Source organism: Aotus nancymaae, unplaced genomic scaffold (assembly GCF_030222135.1).
Source record: "Aotus nancymaae isolate 86718 unplaced genomic scaffold, 86718_ANA_hifiasm-v0.15.2.pri h1tg000017l, whole genome shotgun sequence".
NCBI lineage: Eukaryota > Metazoa > Chordata > Mammalia > Primates > Aotidae > Aotus > Aotus nancymaae.
Genome location: NW_026988429.1, coordinates 10,756,804 through 10,779,198, shown reverse-complemented (window position 1 = coordinate 10,779,198; position 22,395 = coordinate 10,756,804). Strand labels below are relative to the sequence as shown.

Sequence of the window (22,395 nt, the reverse complement as noted above, 5' to 3'; positions counted from 1 at the left end):
TTAAAACTAAATATTTAAAACTAAAATATTCTGCAGTTGGGAATGAAATGTGATAGGACATAATAAATGTTAATTTATGTATACATTTAGAGATATTATAAAAATGTATAGGCAATGTACACAGCACTACTCAAGAAGCCAAAGAAACACTTGTGCAGTGCTGAGTGTCACATGTCTGCTTCTGCCAGAGGCTAGGAATAGTGATCCTGCTATAATGTGAGAACCTGGATCCACGTTTGTGGAATAAAAGGCTGGGAGCAGTTGCAGGCCACATTGAAGTTTGTTATTTCTGTCACTTAATATTCTTGTATTTCCTTTCCCTCAGAGAAACTGTTGATATCAGTACTTGTAAAAAGTTGTAAGGCAATTTTTAGGATTGTTGTCAAAGAAAAGCTTGGATTACATTAACATTTGTACTCAGCCTTTTAGGTGATACACCAGACGGGGCTGGGAATGGTCTCTTTGTTCCTATGATAAGTAGATCTTACTGTAAAATAGCAAATGTCCATTGAAAAGCAAGTAATACAATCTGCGCTAATTGGGAGCATTTGAACAATTTTGTTCCATTCTGAATAACATTTGAGCAAGTAATTCTAAGCTTTGTCTTGTATCCTTGTGAAACTGCTACCATCATATTTACCCTATTTATTTGATTTCTTAAATAAAGATGTTTGTTCCAGAAAAAAAACACTATCAGAAATATCTTAATTTTAGGATAATTAGAAACTACAGATAAGCAAAACTAAGAAAACAGAAATCACTCACAATCCCATGATGCAAATGTTTTCTCTTTGTACATAGGACATACATGTCTAGATACACATTAAAATGTGTATGTTGCTATAATTTTAAAGTTTTTACATAGTGCTCTAGTATATGGTTATATCAGATTTTATGTATATGACTTTCTTTCACTGGACATTAATACTCTTTCAGATTATTATTAAAAAAATTACAATAGATATTCTTAAACATGTAATTTTGTATGTAGCTTTTATTATAATGTAAAAGAAATGTAAAGGCTTTACCTACATATTGCCAATTACCTTCCAGAAAGATTTTGCTAATTTATAATCACCCAGTGAAGTATAAACAAGTCTATTATTCCTACACCTTTGCCAATTCTGTATATTATTATTTTTAACCTTTACTAATTTGTAAGGCCAAGCCATTGGCATTTTTATTTATTACAATTTCCTTCATCAGTGGTGAAGTTGAAAATTTCTTCAGTTGTTTAAGTCCTTTGTTTTTTGGAATGTGTATCTATATTCTATCACATTTTTTTTGTATTTCCTCTATAGATGTGGGTTTTTCCTTTTTCATTTGTAATAGGTATTTTTATACTAAGATATAAACTCATTGCATGCTACAGATATTAAAAATATTTTTCCAATTTTGTGTTTGTATTTAATTCTGCTTACAATATTTTTAAAACATGTATGCATCAAATCTATTACTTTTTAATTCCTTGGCTAACTTCTAGATGGGTTTATTTTCTCTAAAGACAAAATACCCAAGAATATCCAACGTAGAAAGTCCTCCACTATAGAATTAATTCAAGTTGGCTATTGTAGTTATAGATGTAATCCTACTTCAATTTAAAGGTAATTTAACCAAAAACAGAGCCCTTATTTTTTCCTTTCTGTAGGTAAAGCATGTTTCTGTAATTGAATTTTTAGTAAATTATTTTCTTATATGCACTTTTATACAGTTTATTACCTTCTGTTATCTTTGGCTTTTCCCTCAAAGAAAAGTTAAAAACTTACCTGCTCGACCTTTGATCAAATGTAATTACTAAGAATTTAAAGAGGGAAATAATATTTGGTAAAATAAATAAAAATGTATTATAAAAGTCTTTTACAAGCTGCAGGAAATCTGTTATCAAAGGGAACAATCCCTTGAACTTCATCCTACACACCGTTCAAAGCACACGCCCGATTGTAACACCCATACATTTCCTGTTCTTACCCATGGGCTATCTAAACACATACCTGGGTGTCAGTGAAAAGGAAAACCATATTCTTATCTTCTATACCAGCCATTTTGTACAACTTCCTTAGGTCTTCTTGAAAACTGTTATAATTATATCCCCGGCTGAGTTCAATCTGCAAACATTTGTAGCCACATATATGAGCTGCAAGTCTTGTGAGAGACTGCTTTCCTGTGCCTCCTACTCCCACAAGCAGGGCATTGCCTCTTTCTTGACGTATCATCCGAGCAATCCTGCAAACATCAGAGCAGAGAAATGTTTATTTCAAGTTCACAGACCTGGCTTCTGCTCAGAGAGCCTGCCCCAGCTTGGAAGGCTGGTGGCCAGTGGAGGTTCCTCCCTGGACAGGATGTTGCAAGGGAAGAGCAGGCTGCATCTCAGGCCAAGGTTTGGTGAATAGCACTGCTGGGCTTTTCTTCATTCTTTCCCCCATTCCTAACAGCCTGTTAGGTCTTGGCTCTAGTTGTACAAATTTAGAATAAAGTAAAATCTCTTTTCCTTGAAGTCTGAAGAGCTTTGTTGGAGACCTTAGCCGATCTAGGCCACAACTTATATTGTCAATTGGCAAGCCCAGGTTTCCATTTATAAGAATGAGTGAGCAGAAAAATCACTGAACCTAGAAAAAGACACCATAGTGCAGAAGGAGAGATCAACAGAACACTTTTGAGATAGATTTACTACAGGATACCAACAAAAGTTTAGAAAGTTTCATGTTAATTCCTGTTAAGATTCATGTTAACAGGAATTTTGAAAAGAATTGTGATCATGATACTAGAGTGAGCCTCAAAAAGGAGAAAAAAAACCCCCAAATTTAGGAAAAGTTGGATAGAGATGGAAACCAAAAACCTGAGTGGAAGGTAATGAGTCTCACAAACACAATACCATGGAGAGTTAAACAGAAAAAGTAGAGGCCAAAGTCCAGTAATATAACCAGAACTCAGAAAAAAGATCGCAATCTTAAAATAATGAGAGATAAAATGGAAGATAAGGAGGGCAAATCTAGGAGAAACAAATGGGATCCCAGAGGCCACATCATAGAAATTACAGGAATGAGAAGAGGGAATAGAACTGAGGCAATGGTGACTGACATAATAGAAGAAACTATTGGAGCTGAACCCACCGACCCAAAGATTAAGAAAGGAAAAGAGGAGAGGCAAAACACTAAATATTTCCTAGGAGATCTATAAGTAATTTACATATAGAGATTTTAGAGCTGAAATCTATGTTTTAGACATAACTGAAAAGTTTATGATTATCTAATGCAGAAATAATAGATTATCCCCAAAGGACCAAATAATTTTAGGCTGGCTTCAGACATAAATTCTACAAGATGACACTTTATAAGACAATGGTTAGAGGGAGAAAAATACCATGTTATGGCTCAGAGAATAAATAATCTGCAAACTCTCCTTATAAGATTCCTTGAAGATATACAGAAGTATGAATAAAATGTAAAAACCTGGGAAGTGGGAAGGGATATCATATAAAGGTGACCAGTATGTATGAGAATCAGTTCTATACATTGTTAAGATGACAGAAAAGGAAGAGACAATGTCAACAAATTCATCTTAAGAGGATACAAAATGTAAACATAATCAAAAAATTATCATCACCATTATCTAAAATCTTAGACTGGGTTAGCAGAAACTAGAAATCATGGGAGAAATGTAAAAGCAGGTTTAGTCATTTTTCCTCTTTCTCCTCCTCCTTCTTCTGGGAAGTTTCTCTCTCTCTCTCTTTCATCTATCTATCTAGATTACTTATATTGCGATAATTGAAGAAAACAATGTTCAAATATTTTAAAATTGTAGTGACTATTATTTTTTTTATTATGAAAACATCACATGGTCACTGTAATGCATGAGAAAAAATGTTGCTAACTCTTTCCCACACATAAAACTCCATCATGGGGGACTGGATGATGTCCAGTTCTCTATGAGAACAGTGCATAACATTTGGTGGGTGCTCCATCAATTTTACATTCAAGTATCCAACTTCTAGACACTGCAACAGTTATGAAGTAAAGAACACTGATTAGTTATTAGACACGATGGCAGGATAGAAGAGCTATGTATTGTAAGAATAGAACAGGGAGTCTACAAGGACTTATTTAAAAAGTCTTCCTCCAGTACAAAGCACAGACTCCCAGTCATTATTTAGGATCTTCTGAAATAAGAATCAAGCTTTCAAATTTGTTTCCTCCACCTTTAAACCCTCTCCTGCTCCTCAGACAGGTCCACTTTTTCCATACCTTAAATGCCTTGGTAAGACGGCTTTGTCTAAAACAGGGGTCAGCAAACTATGGCCTGTGGGCCAAATCCTGCCTCTTCACTATGTGGTTTTTTAATGGCGCCTGAGCTAAGAATGGTTTTTAGATTTCCTTTTAATGGTTGAAAAAAAATCTTTAAAAAGTAATATTTCATATGTGAAAATCCTTTGAAACTCAAATACCAGTGTCTATAAATAAAGTTCTGTTGAAACATAGCCAAGCTCATTCACTCACTTACTGTCTGTGGCTGCTTATGCATTATGACAGCAAGGTTGAATAGTTACAGTGTGATCTGCAGAGCCTGAATATTTTCTACCTAGCCCTTTACAAAAGTAGTTTGTCAACCTCTTTCCCAGGACTTTTGGCCAACTCCTTTACTAGAACAATAAAGACCCATAGGCACCATTGTCATTGCTATGTGTCTGCCACAATATGCATCTAATGAAAGACACATCAGAGGTCTATTTGCTTATTGCTCTTCAGCTGCCCATGAGAGTATTTTTCTTATTTTTCCCATAATGTACAAGTGTCCTACAGTTGATGAAATATTGAATATGATAAAAATCTTGCACTTTACATATCACTCTTTCCTGATTTCATGTACTTTATTACTTATAGTAGTTTGATTATTTCTATCCAAAACTACTGGAAACAAATTACTTGTCTGTTCTGCTTTGTAGTGTTATTTTTTTCTAGCAATTTACTTGTAAATGGATTGAAAACTCCCCCCAGTAAGAATCCTCTAAGGTAGCAGGTAAGTTACATGTTCTCTTATGTAGTAGGCAAGAGATGATTCTCCTAATTAATGGCTTATATACTAATAGACTTATTCTACTATTCTTGGAGTGTGATGACAACTTTGGGGACATACAATGGGCAGAAAGTGCCTGGTGTATTAGCTCTTTGAAAGCACAGGCTCTAAAGCAAAATTTCCCCCAAGTTAGAAGACTTTTACTTACCCTATGTCAAAAAGCCAAAAACTAAAATGTCACCAACAAATGGAAATATAGTATGTGCTAAATTACCATTTAGTAATTAATCCATAAGTCACTTTCATAACAAAGTCCTTTCCATTGCTAATCAGCATTAGGTGTTTGAAAGCTCTTACAAGCAGAAATATGTTTTCTCTGATTCCTAACTACTGATCCTCTCTTGAATAAAAGAGAACAGTCTACATCATTATTGACATGGCTGTCCTTTGTGCATCTGAAAACCAAATCTTCACCATTCTACAAACGGTTTTTAATTTCCTTCTATAATATTTTAAGCAAACCTTGAGGGGCCTGGTAATTCTCTTTCACAAGAGCAAGAAAGATTATAAATAGAATTAAACCAACTTTGTCTATGGTCTGGTCTATTCTCCAGGAAGTTTCTCAGACCAAAATGCTGCCATTATTTTTTTTTCCTTGCAGGCTTAGGGCCTGCCTGAGCGATGGGAATAAAAGTTGTTAGGGGATAGCATGTGGGTATGCTGCCAGAGGGACAGAGGGGAAGCAAGTGGCATCTGGACAGGCCAGTGACAAACGACCTATGTTATAACACTTAATCTGTGACAAACATAAATCTTGAATTAGGATTAATTAAAGAGCTGAAATATGGAAAAGGTAAAGACTTTATTGCTTATGGTTTATGTGAAAAAATCCTGGGGATTTAACTGTCAGTCTTAACAAGAACCAATGCTAAAAGGTAGTTGACACAGGAAAAAAACCAAAGCCATGAAAATCTTGCTGCAGCAGTAGACCATGGGAAATCCTGCTCTCACTGTATTTCACTGTATTTATTCCACAGAATCTGATATCAAATCTGGATGCTATATTTTAAGTAGAACCTTGAAAAATTATAAAGTGCTCAGTATTTGAAGGCTGGAAATAAATCTCTAATAGTCAATAAGAAAGATATGGGATAATTTTGCTTGGAGAAGATAAAGCTAAGAAGAATATGGGAATAATTTTCAAATATTTGGAGAGATGTTATGAAAAAAGTGAGCCAATTTTGGGAAGGGGCACCCGTAGTGGAGTTAGAGTTGAAGCACTGGCTGTGATCCCCACCTGCCACTCACTGACTAGAGGACTTTGGACCATTTACCTAATCTCTCTGTGGCACACTGTGTTGTCCAAAAAGCGGCTGCAATAGTGCCTCTAGTCCTACTTGCTCTTTGATCCCATCAAGAGACAGGGTCTCTGTCCTCTTCTTATGACCCTGAGTGGACCTGTATAACTGCACGGACTAGAAGAGCATGGTAGAAATGATGCTATGTGACTTCCAAGGCTACATCAAAAAGGTGGTTTGGCTTCTGCCTGGCTCTCTGTCTTGGAGCACTTGCTTTTGGAGCCCTGAGCCACCATGTGAGAAGTCCAGATACCCTGATACTGTCATGCTGAAAGACAAGTGGAGAGACTACCTGGAAGCAGAGATGCTCCAGGCACTCCAGCAGCTATCTGACTGCAACTGCAAAAGAGATGCCCAGAGAGAACAGCTGGGAAAATTGAGAGATGATAAAATGAATCTACTAAGGGTAGGAGTGGCTTGTTACGTAGCAATATACCACTGGGACATTCTCTGAGCTTCATTTGTAAAGAGATTATAATACTGAGCTACAGAGAGAGTGTTTTACCAGGTAAATGAGATGCTCCACATCATGGTTTCATACCCACACTGAGTGCCTTAAATCACGACTACTCCACAGGATGGAATGGATACCAGAAGCACAGGAAGTAGAGGTTGGCTTATCCTGGAAGAATCATTTTAACATTAGAACTATCAAACAGGACAGGAGCCACTTCCAAAAGTGTGCCCCAAGGCCTGCAGATATTTAGGCTGGATGCTCATGAATGTGTCAAATGCCCTCATAGGACACTTGCAGTGGAGAAGAGTCAGACTCGCAAGCAGGTGAAATGTATGATCCTGGATTGAACTTGTTTTGCTCTAATTTTGAAGCTCCCCTTTCTTTAGGCATGCATGGAATTAGCCTTCTTATAGTGTACATGTATCTCTGTAAACAACCCCATATCCTTTTTGTAACAAGACAGGACGGATAAAAATGAACAAAAACCATCTGTTAATATTTAACAAAAATAATGATTCTACAGAAAGCTCATTCCATAAATATTTAAAATAAATTAAACAATGACTCAAGTTATAGTGAGAATTAATAAAAGACCTCTGACCATCTAGCAATCTGTTTAAAGAGTTTTATACAACTTATTTTTTTTACCCTTTATTACAAAAAAATTAAATCAATGCATTATTGGGCGCCTTATAGCATTATACCTTGAAACATGTTCTATAGCATCCTGGAAGAACACCAACTTTACTTCTTTGCGACTTGTGAGATTATAATCGTCAAGATAGTCCTGTAGAACATTTCCAATTTTCTCTATATCAGGCATGTCATCATAAATCCGATGAGCTTTATCTGCTCCAAACTATAATTTATGGGAGAAGAAGCAAGTTGGATCAATTCTGATGGAACATATTCATAACATGCATAACCTGGAAAATCCATTTCATTTAACTTCTTTAAGAGCTACACTGGAATTTTGAAGATCTTTGCAATAAAATTTATGCAGAAGCTCAGAAATAGGGTTTTGATTTTTCTCACAATTCTACATTGTGGTTTCATTTTTTTTTTTGAGATGGAGTCTCTCTCTGTTGCTCAGGCTGGAGTGCAGTGGTTCGATCAGCTCACTACAACTTTTGCCTCCCAGGTCCAAGTGATTTTCCTGCCTCAGCCTCTTAAGTAGCTGGGATTACAGATGTCCACCACCATGCCCAATTTATTTTTGTATTTTTAGTAGAGATGGGGTTTCACCATATTGACTGGTCTCCAGCTCCTGATCTCAAATGATACACCCATCTCTGCTTCCTGAAGTGCTGGAATTATAGGTGCGAGCCACTGCGCCCAACCTGGTTTCATATTTTTGCTGTTAGGTTACTGATATTAGAAAAGCTAACTGGTTAAAAACTGTGCATAATAGACTGCTATTATTATAAAAAAATCATGCCAGAACTATTTGTAGTTTTTAAATAGCAGTCATCTAGTGTTACCTAAATTGTTGAGAATGAAATTCAGGTGTAAATTATAGAGAGTCAAGTCTTATTTTAATCTATTGATGATGTCTCTTCTCTATTGTATATAGCAACTGCCCCAGGGGCACTTTCTCCTGGACTCTTTTACTAAAACACACATAGGCTATGCAAGAAGAGTCTAGCAGTTCCTTTTCTGTTTATTCCCTCATCTAATAATACAATCACTAGAAACACACAGGAAAATAATCTTGGGAAACAAACTTTGGACCATACTTCTAATAATAAATATATATACTTTACAAAAATACATAGTTTATCTTTTTTATTTGTCAGGTGTAACACTTATCTAGAGTGGAGTTACCAGAGCAGTGAGGTACTGTATACATATAATATAAAGACGACTTCCTTTATGTGTTGGCATTGATTGAGAGCCTGCTATGTACCTCTATGAAGGAACCTGGGAACTTAAGATGAACAAAAACAGACCTGGTCTCTGCCCTCTTGGAGACACTAGGAATGTTTTACTTGAACAAGGGGCACCTTAGTAAAACAACATGGTTATCTGCCAATGTAGGTAGGGTAGTGAGATAGCAGATTTATTCTAGGCAGGTCTCGAGGGTAAAAATTACCAGAAGGTAAAATTAGGTTTAGAGGGTAAAAATTAGGTAGGTAGTATTGTGGAGACAGGCTTGAGGAACTCATAAGGGAATACAAAGGAAGTTAAATATAACAAAAAAGTTGGTACTAATTAGAGTTACCCTGAAATGAAGAGGACAATTCTCTTAACCAAGTAGCTTCATTATGTAGAGTATAATAAGGGGGAATTCCTGAATTAAGAGACTAGACCTCTCTGCTCTCTTCCAGATTGAATACCAGATGGCTCTCTGAGTCAAAGTGTTTCCAAAATGAATGTAATTAGATCAGGAGTCAGCAAACTTCTTCTGTAAAGGGCCAGATAGTAAATATTCTAGGCTTTGCAAGTCATATAGTCTTTGTCACTATTACTGCACTCTGCTGTTGCAGAGCAAAAGCAACCATTGGTTGTGGCTATGTTCCAGAGAATTTTGTTTACAAAAATAGGTGGCAGGCAGATAAAAGTTGGCTGACATCTGTTCTAGATCTTAACTCTTCACACAGGTAAAGTTTTTATAGAATATGAATTTGCATTGGAAAATAGTAACTGCTTTATAATTTTCAAATGAGGTCAAGTCAGTCTAACATACTTGCCTTAATGAAATCTCCAAATATGATGGGCTTATTCAAAAAATATTCCAGGCCAATTGCAATTCCAAAATGTTTATCTATTTAAAGAACAAAATCAAGTTTTTAATGTAATGATAATGTTGAACGCAATATTTTAGTGATAAAACATATAGAATAATAGCTACTACTTTACTTAGAAGACTTAATTAATATATATATATATAAACTAAGAGAATACTGTGTTAACACCATGCCACTTTAGTTTGACTGATAATCTCCCAAGTTTAAGAGTAACGATACTTAATAAATAATTTAAAACATTTCTTAAATAATGAATATTGGATACTTTTATAAGAAATAAGAAGTACTTTAGAATTATCTTGGCTTCTTATCAGACAAAGTACTGTTTCTCCTACTTTCTCTCCTCTACTTAAAACTTCATAATAAATTAAAATATTAATGCTTCCTGAATTTATTTATTTATTTTTGTATTTTTAGTAGAGATGGGGTCTTGCCTTGTTGCCCAGGCTGGTCTCAAACTTCTGAGCCCAAGGGATCCACCCACCCAGCCACCCAAAGTGCTGGGATTATAGGCATGAGCCATCATGCCTGGCTGACCCTTCCTGAATCTTAATAAAATTATTTTATAATATTACATAATATTTCATATATTTTAAATATTTGAACCATCAAAGAAAATAATTTTTACTCATAAATGATGAAAATTCATTTTGTGTTAACTTTATAGAAACCAAATTGCTTTTCTACTCAAATAAAAAAAGAATAGCTAAATAAAGATTCATATTTACTGGCCATTTCTGTCAGAATAACATGGAAATAGTGCTTATCTTCACTGTCAATCAAGCGATCATGGAAGACTCTTTGACACTCATGGCAAAAGAGTCTAAATATTTGAATTTCTTCTCTTATTGTTCCTGAATCACATTGGAGGATACCTGTTTTTTAGAAAAAGAAAAAAAAAAGAAAAATTCTACATTTTCAGAATCTCTAGCAAGAGTTTAATTAGGAAATCCTTAAGTACAACTTTATCCCTATATTGACAAAAATGAATGCTTCCCTAGTAGATATACACATATGCTAATAGTGACCTCATTTTTTGATAACAAAACTGGGACACATTATTTGACAAAAACATTTTTTTACCTGTTTTGTGATGTTTCTTTAACTGAGCATTTTGAGTGGTCAAACTTCACAATATAAGCAAAGTTCATCTCATTATTACATAGGTTGCAATATGTTAAGTGAAGAGTCTCACATTACTTTAAAATATACTAAAGTATATATATTTACTTATCTTGCAACTTTCCCCCTCCCAATGCTTATACTGTTTCTGAATCTCCCATTTCTCTCTCTTTCTTCCCCAATGTTCAGTTCTTACCAAATGCCCTGGACCTTCTGGCTTCTACTAAGATCATTCTGAGTACTCATTTCATTAATGTTAATTGTTATTTCAAACACAGTTCTAATGATTTCAAGTTACAATCAAAGCAACAATGTACAGGAATTCCTGGAAATGGTCCTTCTCCACAGGGACCACCAATATGGGGCTCCTCACACTGTAGACAAGGGCAGGGACAGTGTCTACTGTGCACGTGGGCACACTCAGCAGAAAGTGTGTACCACATAGCATGGTAGGTACTGCTCATGTTGCTTTGGAATACTAGAGTATTTCTACAGATAATGATGCTACCTTTATTTTTGCATCTCATATTTGTGTCTGTGTTTGTGTATGACATATATGTTTCTTGAAATGCTTGAAGTTTTAATTATTTTCAGTTAATATTTGTAGAAATAAGGAAATTTCTAGGACCTTTGGATGAAATGCGGGGACAAGGAGAAAGGGATTCAACATTGGAATTTCCTGGGTATTTTATGACGTGTAATTTCAGAGATAAAGTCCTGAATTTTGAAGCTCAAAAATTATCTTAAAAATAGGAATAGAAAAGCAATGGGGAAAGATAATAAATAAATGACTAGATTAGACAATGTCTGAGGATCAGGAAGTAAGTCTGAAGCAGTTCATGAAAGAAAGCCATATTCTAATGTTTTCTAGGAAAATTGAGTTCATGAATCACAGGACTAAACTGCTAGTATAAGAGGATAAGATTTCAGTGGAGGAAGAGGTAAACAAATTATTGTGCCATCCTGTGGCAAGGATGGTGTGCCAGCTTTGAGAGTCCTTCAGGCTCTTGGAGGAAGAAAAAGAAAAGAGTCACAGAGCCTTCACATGGGAGTTGGGAAGATCAGGAACCTGTGTGAGAACTGTGCATTAGGGAGGAGCAGGAAGGGTCTGCAGGGTTCTTCATGCCTAAGCTCCTGCCATGGTTCAGCATCTTCTAGTTCATTCTCAGACTTGTTAAAGCACAACAGGTAATGACTTAGATTGTGATGAAGACAGGGAAGAGGGCTGGCTTTGAAAGAGGCCAATCATTGCTTCGGCTTCACATGAAAGCACTCCATAGCTTTTGCTTTGGCTACTTTGCAGATACTGAAAACAAACTTATAAATGTTAGTTCGACTCTTTTTAGAGAAAAAAAAATATTGGCTGGGCACGGTGGCCTGTAATCCCAGCACTTTGGGAGGCTGAGGCGGGTGGATCACCTGAGGTCAGGAGTTCTCATCTCTACTAAAAATACAAAAATTAGCTGGGCATGGTGGCGTGCACCTGTAGTCTCAGCTACTCAGGAGGCTGAGGCTGGAGAATTGCTTGAAGCCAGGACGCAGAGGTTGCAGTGAGCCAAGATCGCACCACTGCACTCCAGCCTGGGCAACAAGAGCAAAACTCTATCTCACAAAAAACAAACAAACAAACAAACAAACAAAAAAGAGTGGTGTAGAACAAAGGGAACTGGCTGGGGAGTCAGGAGTGAAGCAGATCATGGATCAACTAAGAGTTAGTGTCCTTTTATACAAAATCGAGGGAGATTTGTTTATTCATCTAGATATTCATTCATTCAGTGCCAGGCCCAATTAGCACTGGGATGCAGTTGGCCATGTGAAATACATACAGCCCTAGGGGAGCTGATGTCCTAGTGGAAGAGACAGATACATAAACACATATATATGCATAGAAATATGTGCGATATGATTTCAGGTAATAGGAGCTATGAAGGGACATGGGAAAGTTTTGCTGAGGAGGTGACATTTAAGCAGGGAGAGTGAGCCACATGGGTATCTGGTGTCAGAGCATTCCAAGTGATGTACAGAGGTCCCTGGGAAGGCCTAATTTCAGGAATGGCAAGGAGGTGGCAGTAGCAAGGAGGAAAGTGGTAGGCAATGAAAGGGAGAGGAAACCCAGATCCAGCTCACACAGAGACTCAACACAGACAGGTGCTGGAAGCAGCCTCTGAGTCCCTCTGAACAGGGTAAATGGACAACTGGAAGCAGGAGATTAGAGAGGAGGTTAGCGGTGTAGAGGATGGAGTGGTGAGAAGTGGCTAGATTTGGGATATATTCTGAAAATAAAGCTGTCAGGATTGTTCGTGGATTGCATAGGGGTTTTCACGGCTCCTGGCCAGATCAACTAATGGTAGTCTCCTCTGGGGATGGGGTATGTACACATGGCCAGGGTAGAAGGGAAAAGCAAGAATTCAATTTTGACATGCCAAGTTTCGCAGGCCAGCTGGATGCCTGAGGGAGGACACTGAGAAGGAAGCTGGATATGCAAGTCAGACACTTAAGAGGAGAGGTGGGAGCTGGAGGCAGGCACTCCAGTGCCATCTCTGAGTAGATGGTATTTGATGTTGATGCTATAGAATTGACAAAAATTACTGAGGGAATATGTGTGTAGATCTGAAGATCAAGCCCTGTGGCCCCAACATTTTGAGGTAGGGAAGAGGAGGAGCAGCTATCAAAACAGACTGAGTGACAGCAGGCAGTAAGGGAGGACCCCAGGGGAGCCTTCCCTGGACCACTGGAGAAGGTGGGGAGGGGCAAGTTGTGTGGACACTGCTGTGACGTTAAGGTGCTGCTGAGAGCTAACCAGTGGATCTGAGCAGATGGAGACAGGACTCAGGAAGAACAGTTTAGTGCAGTGTCGGGTATCAGACTTTGATGGACATATATTAAAGTGAGAACCAGAAGGAATAAGTGGGACAGAATGGTCTCTTCTCCCCATCTCACTTAGAGCAGAGAAGTGGTAGAGGTACCATCAGGGAATACGAGATTGAAAGAAAATTATTTTTTTTTAAGATGAGAGGTATGATAGTGGTTTTCTATGCTGTTAGGCATGATCTAATGAAAAAGGAAACAATGAAGATGAGAAGTGGGACTTATGAGAGTACAATCCTTGAGTAGACAGGAGAGGATGCGGTTTGGTGCTAGAAGGACCATTGGCACTGATAGATGCAGGGGCAGCTCAGCACAGGGAAGGAAGATGCAAGTTGTCTGGGAGATTTAGAAGATGAAGCAGCTCTGGTCCAATTGCTTCAGTTTTTTTTTTTTTTTCAGTGAAAGAGAGTAATCAGCTGGGAGTGAGAAATGGGAGGTGGTGTTGGCCATGTGAAATAGTTGTGAAGTACTCAGCCTGAACAGGGACAGGCGATGGGATTTCCAGGTGAGTCACAGACACCTGCATGCATACAATGTTACTGAGAGATTTGGAGGCTAATGGAAAAAAAAGGGAGGGTGAAGATTAGAAAACAAGGGTTCAGTACAGTACCTTGCACACATTTGGATAAGTCTCTCAAGTTAAAGATGTAATGGGACTTGGCAGGTGTTGGCAGGAGGTCAACTCTCATTCTGTTATAAATCTCAACTGAGGCTTCTACAATGCTTGATGCAGTTTGCTTTACAGCTGGAGGAAAATCACTCAGGAAGCCATTTAAGATGGCCTAGAACCAGAAACATAATATGAGAGGATTACATTTATATAATATTTAAATATCTATCTTTTAAATACTCCAGATGATATATTTTCTAGTAATACATAGAAAGCCAAATTCTAACATAAAGGCTTTTGGTATCAAAGTTCTTCTGCTCATTTCAGAAAACATTCTCAAGCATGCGCTCACTCTTGTCTTCTGTGATTGTTTTGTGATGCCTGAGTGGCATTCATATCTGACTAGTGAATTTACATGAATGTACTCTCAAGTTTAGATCTCTGCTTGAGGTGAGTCCAAGGGGTCTTCACAAAGGGCACAAACTCAACTGGAAATGAACGGAAACCCTCTCTCTCACTTTTGTGGATGAGTGACCACCACTCTCATAGACTTTCATCTTTATGTATATTTTAAGTGTGACTTACTTGCAACGGTGAACTCCACCATACCTCAGCTTCCCCATCTCAGTAGCTGGCCATTCCCTCCTAAGTTCAGATCAGGAGCTTGGAAGTCTCTTTAGACACCTCCCATTCTCTGTCCCGTACAATCAATTTTGAACACATTTCTTGGGTCTGTTTTCTTCCCTCTGTTTCCCCGGACATCATCCCATTCTGGACCCCACTCTTTTTCATCTGAACTTCTCCCCTCTCTCCTTCACTCTGGCCTCTCCACTTCCATCCTGGTCTCCCTGCTGGTTTACCCTTCCCCCAACTCCCTCACTTCACCCCTCCCTTCATTGCTCCCTATGTCTCTGCCACAGTAGCCTGAACACCCCTGCTCCTTCCCAGCTCAGGCCCCTTCACTGCTGCTCGCCTCTCTCTGTGCCCACCCCTCTGTGCTTGGCAGGTGCCTTTTCATCCTTCATGTTTTAGGTTACATGCTGTCTCTCCAGAGAGGCCTTTCCTTGCCACTCAATCTAAAACAAGTCCTCCTATCAGTCTTTCTGATCTTCTCATCCATAACATCACAACTTGAACATATGTATTTACTAGCTAGTTGTTGGACCCTCAAGTGCTTGGAAAATCATTATTGTTTTTTAAATAGATAAATTCTTATCACCATTAACCCTGGAGTAACTCATGGAAGAAGCCACTAGAATGCATATCAATGTTTGCAAGTTAGTCCAATCTAGAGTTGTGACTTCAGATTTGGTGTCAAATATGAGATCCTTTGAAATAAGCCTGAGTATTTGTTTTCAGTGGGCCTCTTGTTTAACATTTGCTTTAACTTGTGAGGATGATCTTTTTAGGTACCCCCTTCCTGGTACTCCAACATGAGTTTAACATACTCCACATGGTCTGTATTTTGTGTAGGACCTTCCCAAACCCAATCTTAAAATTTGAAATCTGTCCAGTTGTATGTGTGTGGTGGAGAACAGACGAGCTGATAATTTTATTTATATATATATGTATGTAAAAAGTTCCAGCCTTCTGTTCTCCATGACACAAATACAAATACAGTTTCTAACATACACATGAGTAACTGTGTCTATATCTAGATATCTCATTCATCTATTCATTATCTGTGTCCATGGAAGAAGATCCATGAGGACAGGGATGATACACCAATGTCAGGCATATGGAAGGCGCCCAACTGTTTAGTGAATGAATTAAAGGCTACTAAATTGGTATTCATACATTAAAATTAACATCCCATTATAGAATTTACTAAGGACCACAACCTGGCATTATACTTAAGGGTCTGGCTTACATGATCTGTTTGGTAACTTTGCAAAACTCTTACTAGGAACATGTACAGAAGATATAGCCAGATTTCTCAGTTTTGGGGGAGGGATTCTTTGGCATAAGCACACTATCAGTAGTTTATGGAGCTGATCATGGTTTTCAATTACTGCTGTTACAGCTTTCTAATTAGAAATTTCATTAAATTTGATTTACCTGGTTGTGTGCTGTTCAGTTTACCCTTAGAGTGTATAGTGATGCATATTTTAGCACATAAATTTCCAATAAGTGAACACTCAGGTTTGTATGAACTGTGGTTCAAGAAAGAGTCACTTATAATGTACATATTCCAGCTGTGCAAACTGTGACTAAGCATTAGTAGTACTGCATATATGTACTGTTTAATTAATTTGCAACAGACTATCAAAGAAAGTACAGTGATAGGACTAATTGTATTAACACTAATAGGTGATTAAAAACATCATTTATAATATATGTGTACTATTTAGACTCATAGGCTTCTTTTACATAGTATAAGTAAATCTATTTATATATGTTGCTAACAATAAATTTAACTTATTGATTTTGCTCTTCTTCAGTTCTTGATTATCTCCAAGTTCTTTCTCCTCCAAACAGTAATGAAGGACAGGGCACATGGGTGATGACTTCTTGGGTCCTGCTTAGGTGGGTTGTGATGAAAAATGAAGTTTGAGATCCACAGGGCTACCGCAAATTTATTTTTTTCTACAGGCAAAATACCCTGCCTGTTGTAATGAGAGCAATATGCTTTCCCACTTGAATTCAGTCCAAGCCAGTAGCCCCCAGAATCTCTCAGTTTTGCCACATTTCATTTACATTTCCCCTTATAGCTAGTGTGAGTTTTAAACATAAACCTGTAAAAGTTACAGGGGGAAGAAGCAGCCCTATCACAGCCAGTTTTCAGCTGTGATATGCTTGCTGGATGATGTTCCCATGGGTGACACATTTCCATGGACATGATAATTCCACAGGAGGTTGAGAGTTTATATATATATTTTAATTGCACTTTAGGTTCTGGGGTACACGTGCAGATCATGCAGGATTATTGCATAGGTACATACATGGCAATGTGGTTTGCTGCCTCCATCACCCCATCACCTATATCTGGCATTTATCCCCATGTTATCCCTTCCCAACTCCCTACCCCCCACTGCCCCTCCCCTAGTCACCCCCAACAGACCCTAGTGTGTGATGCTCCCCTCCATGTGTCCATGTGTTCTCATTGTTCAACACCCGCCTGTGAGTGAGAACACGTGGTATTTGATTTTCTGTTCTTGGGTCAGTTTGCTGAGAATGATGGTTTCCAGATTCATCCATGTCCCTACAAAGGACATGAACTCATCATTTTTTATGGCTGCATAGTATTCCATGGTGTATATGTGCCACATTTTCCCTGTCCAGTCTATCATTGATTGGCATTTGGGTTGGTTCCAGGTCTTTGATACTGGAAACAGTGCGGCAATGAACATACGTGTGCATATGCCTTTATAATAGAATGATTTATAATCCTTTGGATATATACCCAGTAATGGGATTGCTGGGTCAAATAGAATTTCTATTTCTAGGTCCTTGAGGAATTGCCACACTGTCTTCCATAATAGTTGAACTAATTTACACTCCCATCAACAGTGTAAAAGTGTTCCTATTTATCCACATCCTCTCCAGCATCTGTTGTCTCCAGATTTTTTAATGATCGGCATTCTAACTGGCATGAGATAGTATCTCAATGTGCTTTTGATTTGCCTTTCTCTAATGACCAGTGATGATGAGCATTTTTTCATATGTTTGTTGGCCTCATATTTGTCTTCTTTTGAAAAGCGTCCATATCCTTTGCCCACTTTTGAATGGGTTTGTTTGTTTTATTCTTGTAAATCTGTTTTAATTCTTTGTAGATTCTGGATATTAGCCCTTTGTCAGATGGGTAGATTGCAAAAATTTTTTCCCATCCCGTTGGTTGCCGATTCACTCTAATGATTATTTCTTTTGCTGTACAGAAGCTCTGGAGTTCAATTAGGTCCCATTTGTCTATTTTGGCTTTTGTTGCCAATGCTTTTGGTGTTTTAGTCATGAAGTCCTTGCCTATGCCTATGTCCTGAATGGTTTTGTCCAGATTTTCTTCTCAGGTTTTTATGGTGTTAGGTCTTATGTTTAAGTCCTTAATCCATCTGGAGTTAATTTTAGTGTAAGGTGTCAGGAAGGCATCCAGTTTTTGCTTTCTGCACATGACTAGTCAGTTTTCCCAACACCATTTATTAAACAGGGAATCCTTTCCCCATTGCTTGTTTTCGTCAGGTTTGTCAAAGATTAGACAGTTGTAGATGTGTGGCATTGCCTCTGAGGCCTCTATTCTGTTTCATTGGTCTATATCTCTGTTTTGGTACCAGTACCATGCTGTTTTGATTACTGTAGCCTTGTAGTAGAGTTTGAAGTCAGGGAGTGTGATGCCTCCAGCTTTGTTCTTTCTGCTTAGAATTGTCTTGGCTATTCAGGCTCTCTTTTGGTTCCATATGAAGTTCAAGGTGGTTATTTCCAGTTTTTTGAAGAGGGTCATAGGTAGCTTGATGGGGATAGCATTGAATCTATAAATTACTTTGGGCAGTATGGCCATTTTCGCGATATTGATTCTTCCTAACCATGAGCATGAAATGTTTTTCCATCTGTTTGTGTCCTCTCTTATTTCCCTCAGCACTGGTTTGTAGTTCTCCTTGAAGAGGTACTTCACATACGTTGTTAGTTGTATTTCTAGGTATTTTATTCTCTTTGTAGCAATTATGAATGGCAGTTCATTCTTGATTTGGCTCTCTTTTAGTCTGTTATTAGCGTATAGGAATGCTTGTGTTTTCTGCACATTGATTTTGTATCCTGAGACTTTGCTGAAGTTGTTTATCAGTTTAAGGAGATTTTGGGCTGAGACACTGGGGTCTTCTAAATATACAATTGTGTTGCCTGCAAATAGAGACAATCTGATTTCCTCTTTTCGTACCTGAATACCCTTTATTTCTTTTTCTAGCCTGATTGCTCCGGCTAGAACATCCAATAGTATATTGAATAGTAGTGGTGAGAGAGGTCATCCTTGTCTAGTGCCAGATTTCAAAGAGAATGCTTCCAGTTATTGCCCATTCAGTATGATATTGGCTGTGGGTTTGTCATAAATAGCTTTTTATTATTTTGAGATATGTTCCGTTGACACCTAGTTTATTGAGAGTTTTTAGCATAAAGGGCTGTTGAATTTTGTCAAAGGTCTTCTCTGCATCTATTGAGATAATCATGTGGTTTTTGCCTTTGGTTCTTTTTATGTGGTGGATTATGTTTATAGTCTTGTGTATGTTGAACCAGCCTTGCATCCCTGGGATGAAACCTACTTGATCGTGATGGATAAGCTTTTTGATGTGCTATTGCAATTGGTTTGCTAGTATTTTATTGAAGATTTTTGCATCTATGTTCATCGTGGATATTGGCCTGAAGTTTTCTTTTCTTGTTGAGTCTCTGCCAGGTTTTGATATCAGGATGATGTTGGTCTCATAAAACGATTTGGGAAGGAGTCCCTCTTTTTGTATTGTTTGGAATAGTTTCAGAAGGAGTGGTACCAGCTCCTCTTTGTATGTCTGGTAGAATTTGGCTGTGAACCCGTCTGGATCTGGACTTTCTTTGGTTGGTAGGCTATTAATTGCTGCCTCAGCTTCAGCCCTTGTTATTGGTTTATTCAGGGTTTCAGCTTCTTCCTGGTTTAGGCTTGGGAGGATGCAAGTGTCCAGGAATATATCCATTTCTTTCAGGTTTACTGGTTTATGTGCATAGAGTTGTTTGTAGTAATCTCTGATGGTAGTTTGTATTTCTGTGGAATCACTGGTGATATCCCCTTTATCATTTTTTATTGCATCTATTTGATTCTTCTCTCTTTTTTTATTAATCTGGCTAGTGGTCTATTTTGTTGATTTTTTCAAAAAACGAGCAACTGGATTTATTGATTTTTTGAAGGGTTTTTTATGTCTCTATCGCCTTTAGTTATGCTCTGATCTTGGTTATTTCTTGTCTTCTGCTAGCTTTTGAGTTTTTTTTATCTTGCTCCTCTAACTCTTTCAATTCTGATGATAGGGTATCTATTTTAGATCTTTCCTTGCTTCTCATGTGGGCATTTAGTGCTGTAAATTTTCCTCTGGACACTGCTTTAAATGTGTCCCAGAGATTCTGGTACATTGTGTCTTCATTTGTTGGTTTTGAAGAACATCTTTATTTCTGCCTTCATTTCATTGTTCATTCAGTCAACATTCAAGAGCCAGTTGTTCAGTTTCCATGAAGTTGTGCGGTTCTGAGTTAGTTCTTAATCCTGAGTTCTAATTTGATTGTATTGTGGTTTGAGAGACTGTTTGTTATGATTTCCATTCTTTTGCATATGCTGAGCAGAGATTTACTTCCAATTATGTGGTTGATTTTAGAGTAGGTGTGATGTGGTGCTGAGAAGAATGTATATTCTGTGGATTTGGGGTGGAGAGTTCTGTAAATGTCTATTAGGTTTGCTTGGTCCAGATCTGAGTTCAAGTCATGGATAACCTTGTTAATTTTCTGTCTTCTTCATCTGTCTAATATTGACAGTGGAATGTCAAAGTCTCCCACTATTATTGTGTGGAAGTCTAAGTCTCTTTGTAGGTCATTAAGAACTTGCTTTATGTAACTGGGTGCTCCTGTATTGGGTGTGTATATATTTAGAATTGTTAGCTCTTCTTGTTGCATTGATCCTTTTACCATTATGTAATTTCCTCCTTTGTGTCTTTTGATCTTTGTTGGTTTAAAGTCTATATTATCAGAGACTAGGTTTGCAACTCCTGCTTTTTTTTTTGCTCTCCATTTGCTTGGTAAATCTTCCTCCATCCCTTTATTTTGAGCCTATGTGCATCATTGCATGTGAGGTGGGTTTCCTGGATACAGTATGCTGATGGGTTTTGATTTTTTATCCAATTTGCCAGTCTGTGTCTTTTGACTGGGGCATTTAGCCCATTTACATTTAAGGTTAATATTGTCATGTGTGAATTTGATCCTGCCATTTTGATGCTAGCTGGTTGTTTTGCCCATTAGTTGATGCGGTTTCTTTGTGTTAATGCTCTTTACCATTTGGTACATTTTTGGAGTGGCTGGTACTGGTTTTTCCTTTCTATGTTTAGTGCTTCTTTTAGGAGCTCTTGTAAGGCGGGCCTGGTGGTGACGAAATCTCTGAGCAATTGCTTGTTCATAAAGGATTTTATTTCTCCTTCACTAATGAAGCTTAGTTTGGCTGGATATGAAATTCTAGGTTGAAAGTTCTTTTCTTTAATGATGTTGAATATTGGCTCCTACTCTCTTCTGGCTTATAGGGTTTTTTTCCAAGAGATCCACTGGGAGTCCGATGGGTTTCTCTTTGTGGGTAACCCGACCCTTGTCTCTGCCTACCTTTAGCATTTTTCCCTTCATTTCAATGCTGATGAATCTGATGATTATGTACTTTGGGGTTGCTCTTCTTGAGGAATATCTTTGTGGTGTTCTCTGTAGTTCCTGGACTTGAATATTGGCCTTCCTTGCTAGGTTGTGGAAGTTGTCCTGGATAATATCCTGAAGAGTGTTTTTCAGCTTGGATTCATTCTTTCCATCATATTCAGGTACATCTATCAAAAGTAGATTGGTCTTTTCACATAATCCCATATTTCTTGGAAGGTTGTTCATTTCTTTTTACTCTTTTTTCTCTAATCTTGCCTTCTCATTTTATTTTATTGAGTTGATCTTCAATCTCTGATATCCTTTCTTCTGCTTGTTTGACTCAGCTACTGAAACTTATCTATGCTTAGCAAAATTCTCGTGTTGTGTTTTTCAGCCACATCAATTCATTTATACTCTTCTCTAAGCTGTTTATTCTTGTTAGCATTTTGTCAAACCTTTTTTTAAGGTTCTTAGTTTCTTTGCATTGGGTTAGAACATGTTCTTTCAGCTCAGAGAAGTTTGTTATTATTCACCTTCTGAAGCCTGTTTCTGTCAATTTATCAGACTCATTCTCCATCCAGTTTTGTTCCGTTGCTGGTGAGGAGTTGTGATCCCTTGGAGGAGAGGCGTTCTGATTTTTGGTGTTTTCATCTTTTTACAATAGTTTCTACCCATCTTTGTGGATCTATCTGTACTTGTGGTCTTTGTAGTTGGTGACTTTTGGATGGGGTCTCTGAGTGGATGTCCTTTTTGTTGATGTTGAACTTATTTCTTACTGTTTTTCAGTTTTCCTTCTAAAAGTCAGGCCCCTCTGCTGGAGGGCCACACCAGACCCTGATTGCTTCGGGATCACCTGTGGCGGCTGCAGAACAGTAAGGGTTGCTGCCAGTTTCT

At 37.8% G+C, this 22,395-nt stretch overlaps 1 protein-coding gene across 17 annotated transcripts in view; it reads right to left on the bottom strand.

Annotated features, from left to right (window-relative positions):
• DNAH6 (dynein axonemal heavy chain 6) overlaps positions 1–22,395 on the bottom strand; it is a 359,634-nt gene that overhangs the window by 124,460 nt on the left and 212,779 nt on the right. For 16 of the 17 annotated variants that reach the window (XR_010343231.1, XR_010343232.1, XR_010343233.1 and 13 more), the window contains 5 exons: positions 14,173–14,344; positions 10,301–10,447; positions 9,516–9,589; positions 7,530–7,684; positions 1,992–2,223 (listed from right to left, as the gene is read on the bottom strand). Coding sequence is in view for 14 of the 17 variants with exons in the window: in XM_064377854.1 (XP_064233924.1) it covers positions 1,992–2,223; positions 7,530–7,684; positions 9,516–9,589; positions 10,301–10,447; positions 14,173–14,344 (780 nt within the window). In the remaining 3 variants the exon portion in view is untranslated. The remainder of the gene's footprint in view (positions 1–1,991; positions 2,224–7,529; positions 7,685–9,515; positions 9,590–10,300; positions 10,448–14,172; positions 14,345–22,395) is intronic. The other variant, XM_064377858.1, reaches the window with a different exon arrangement.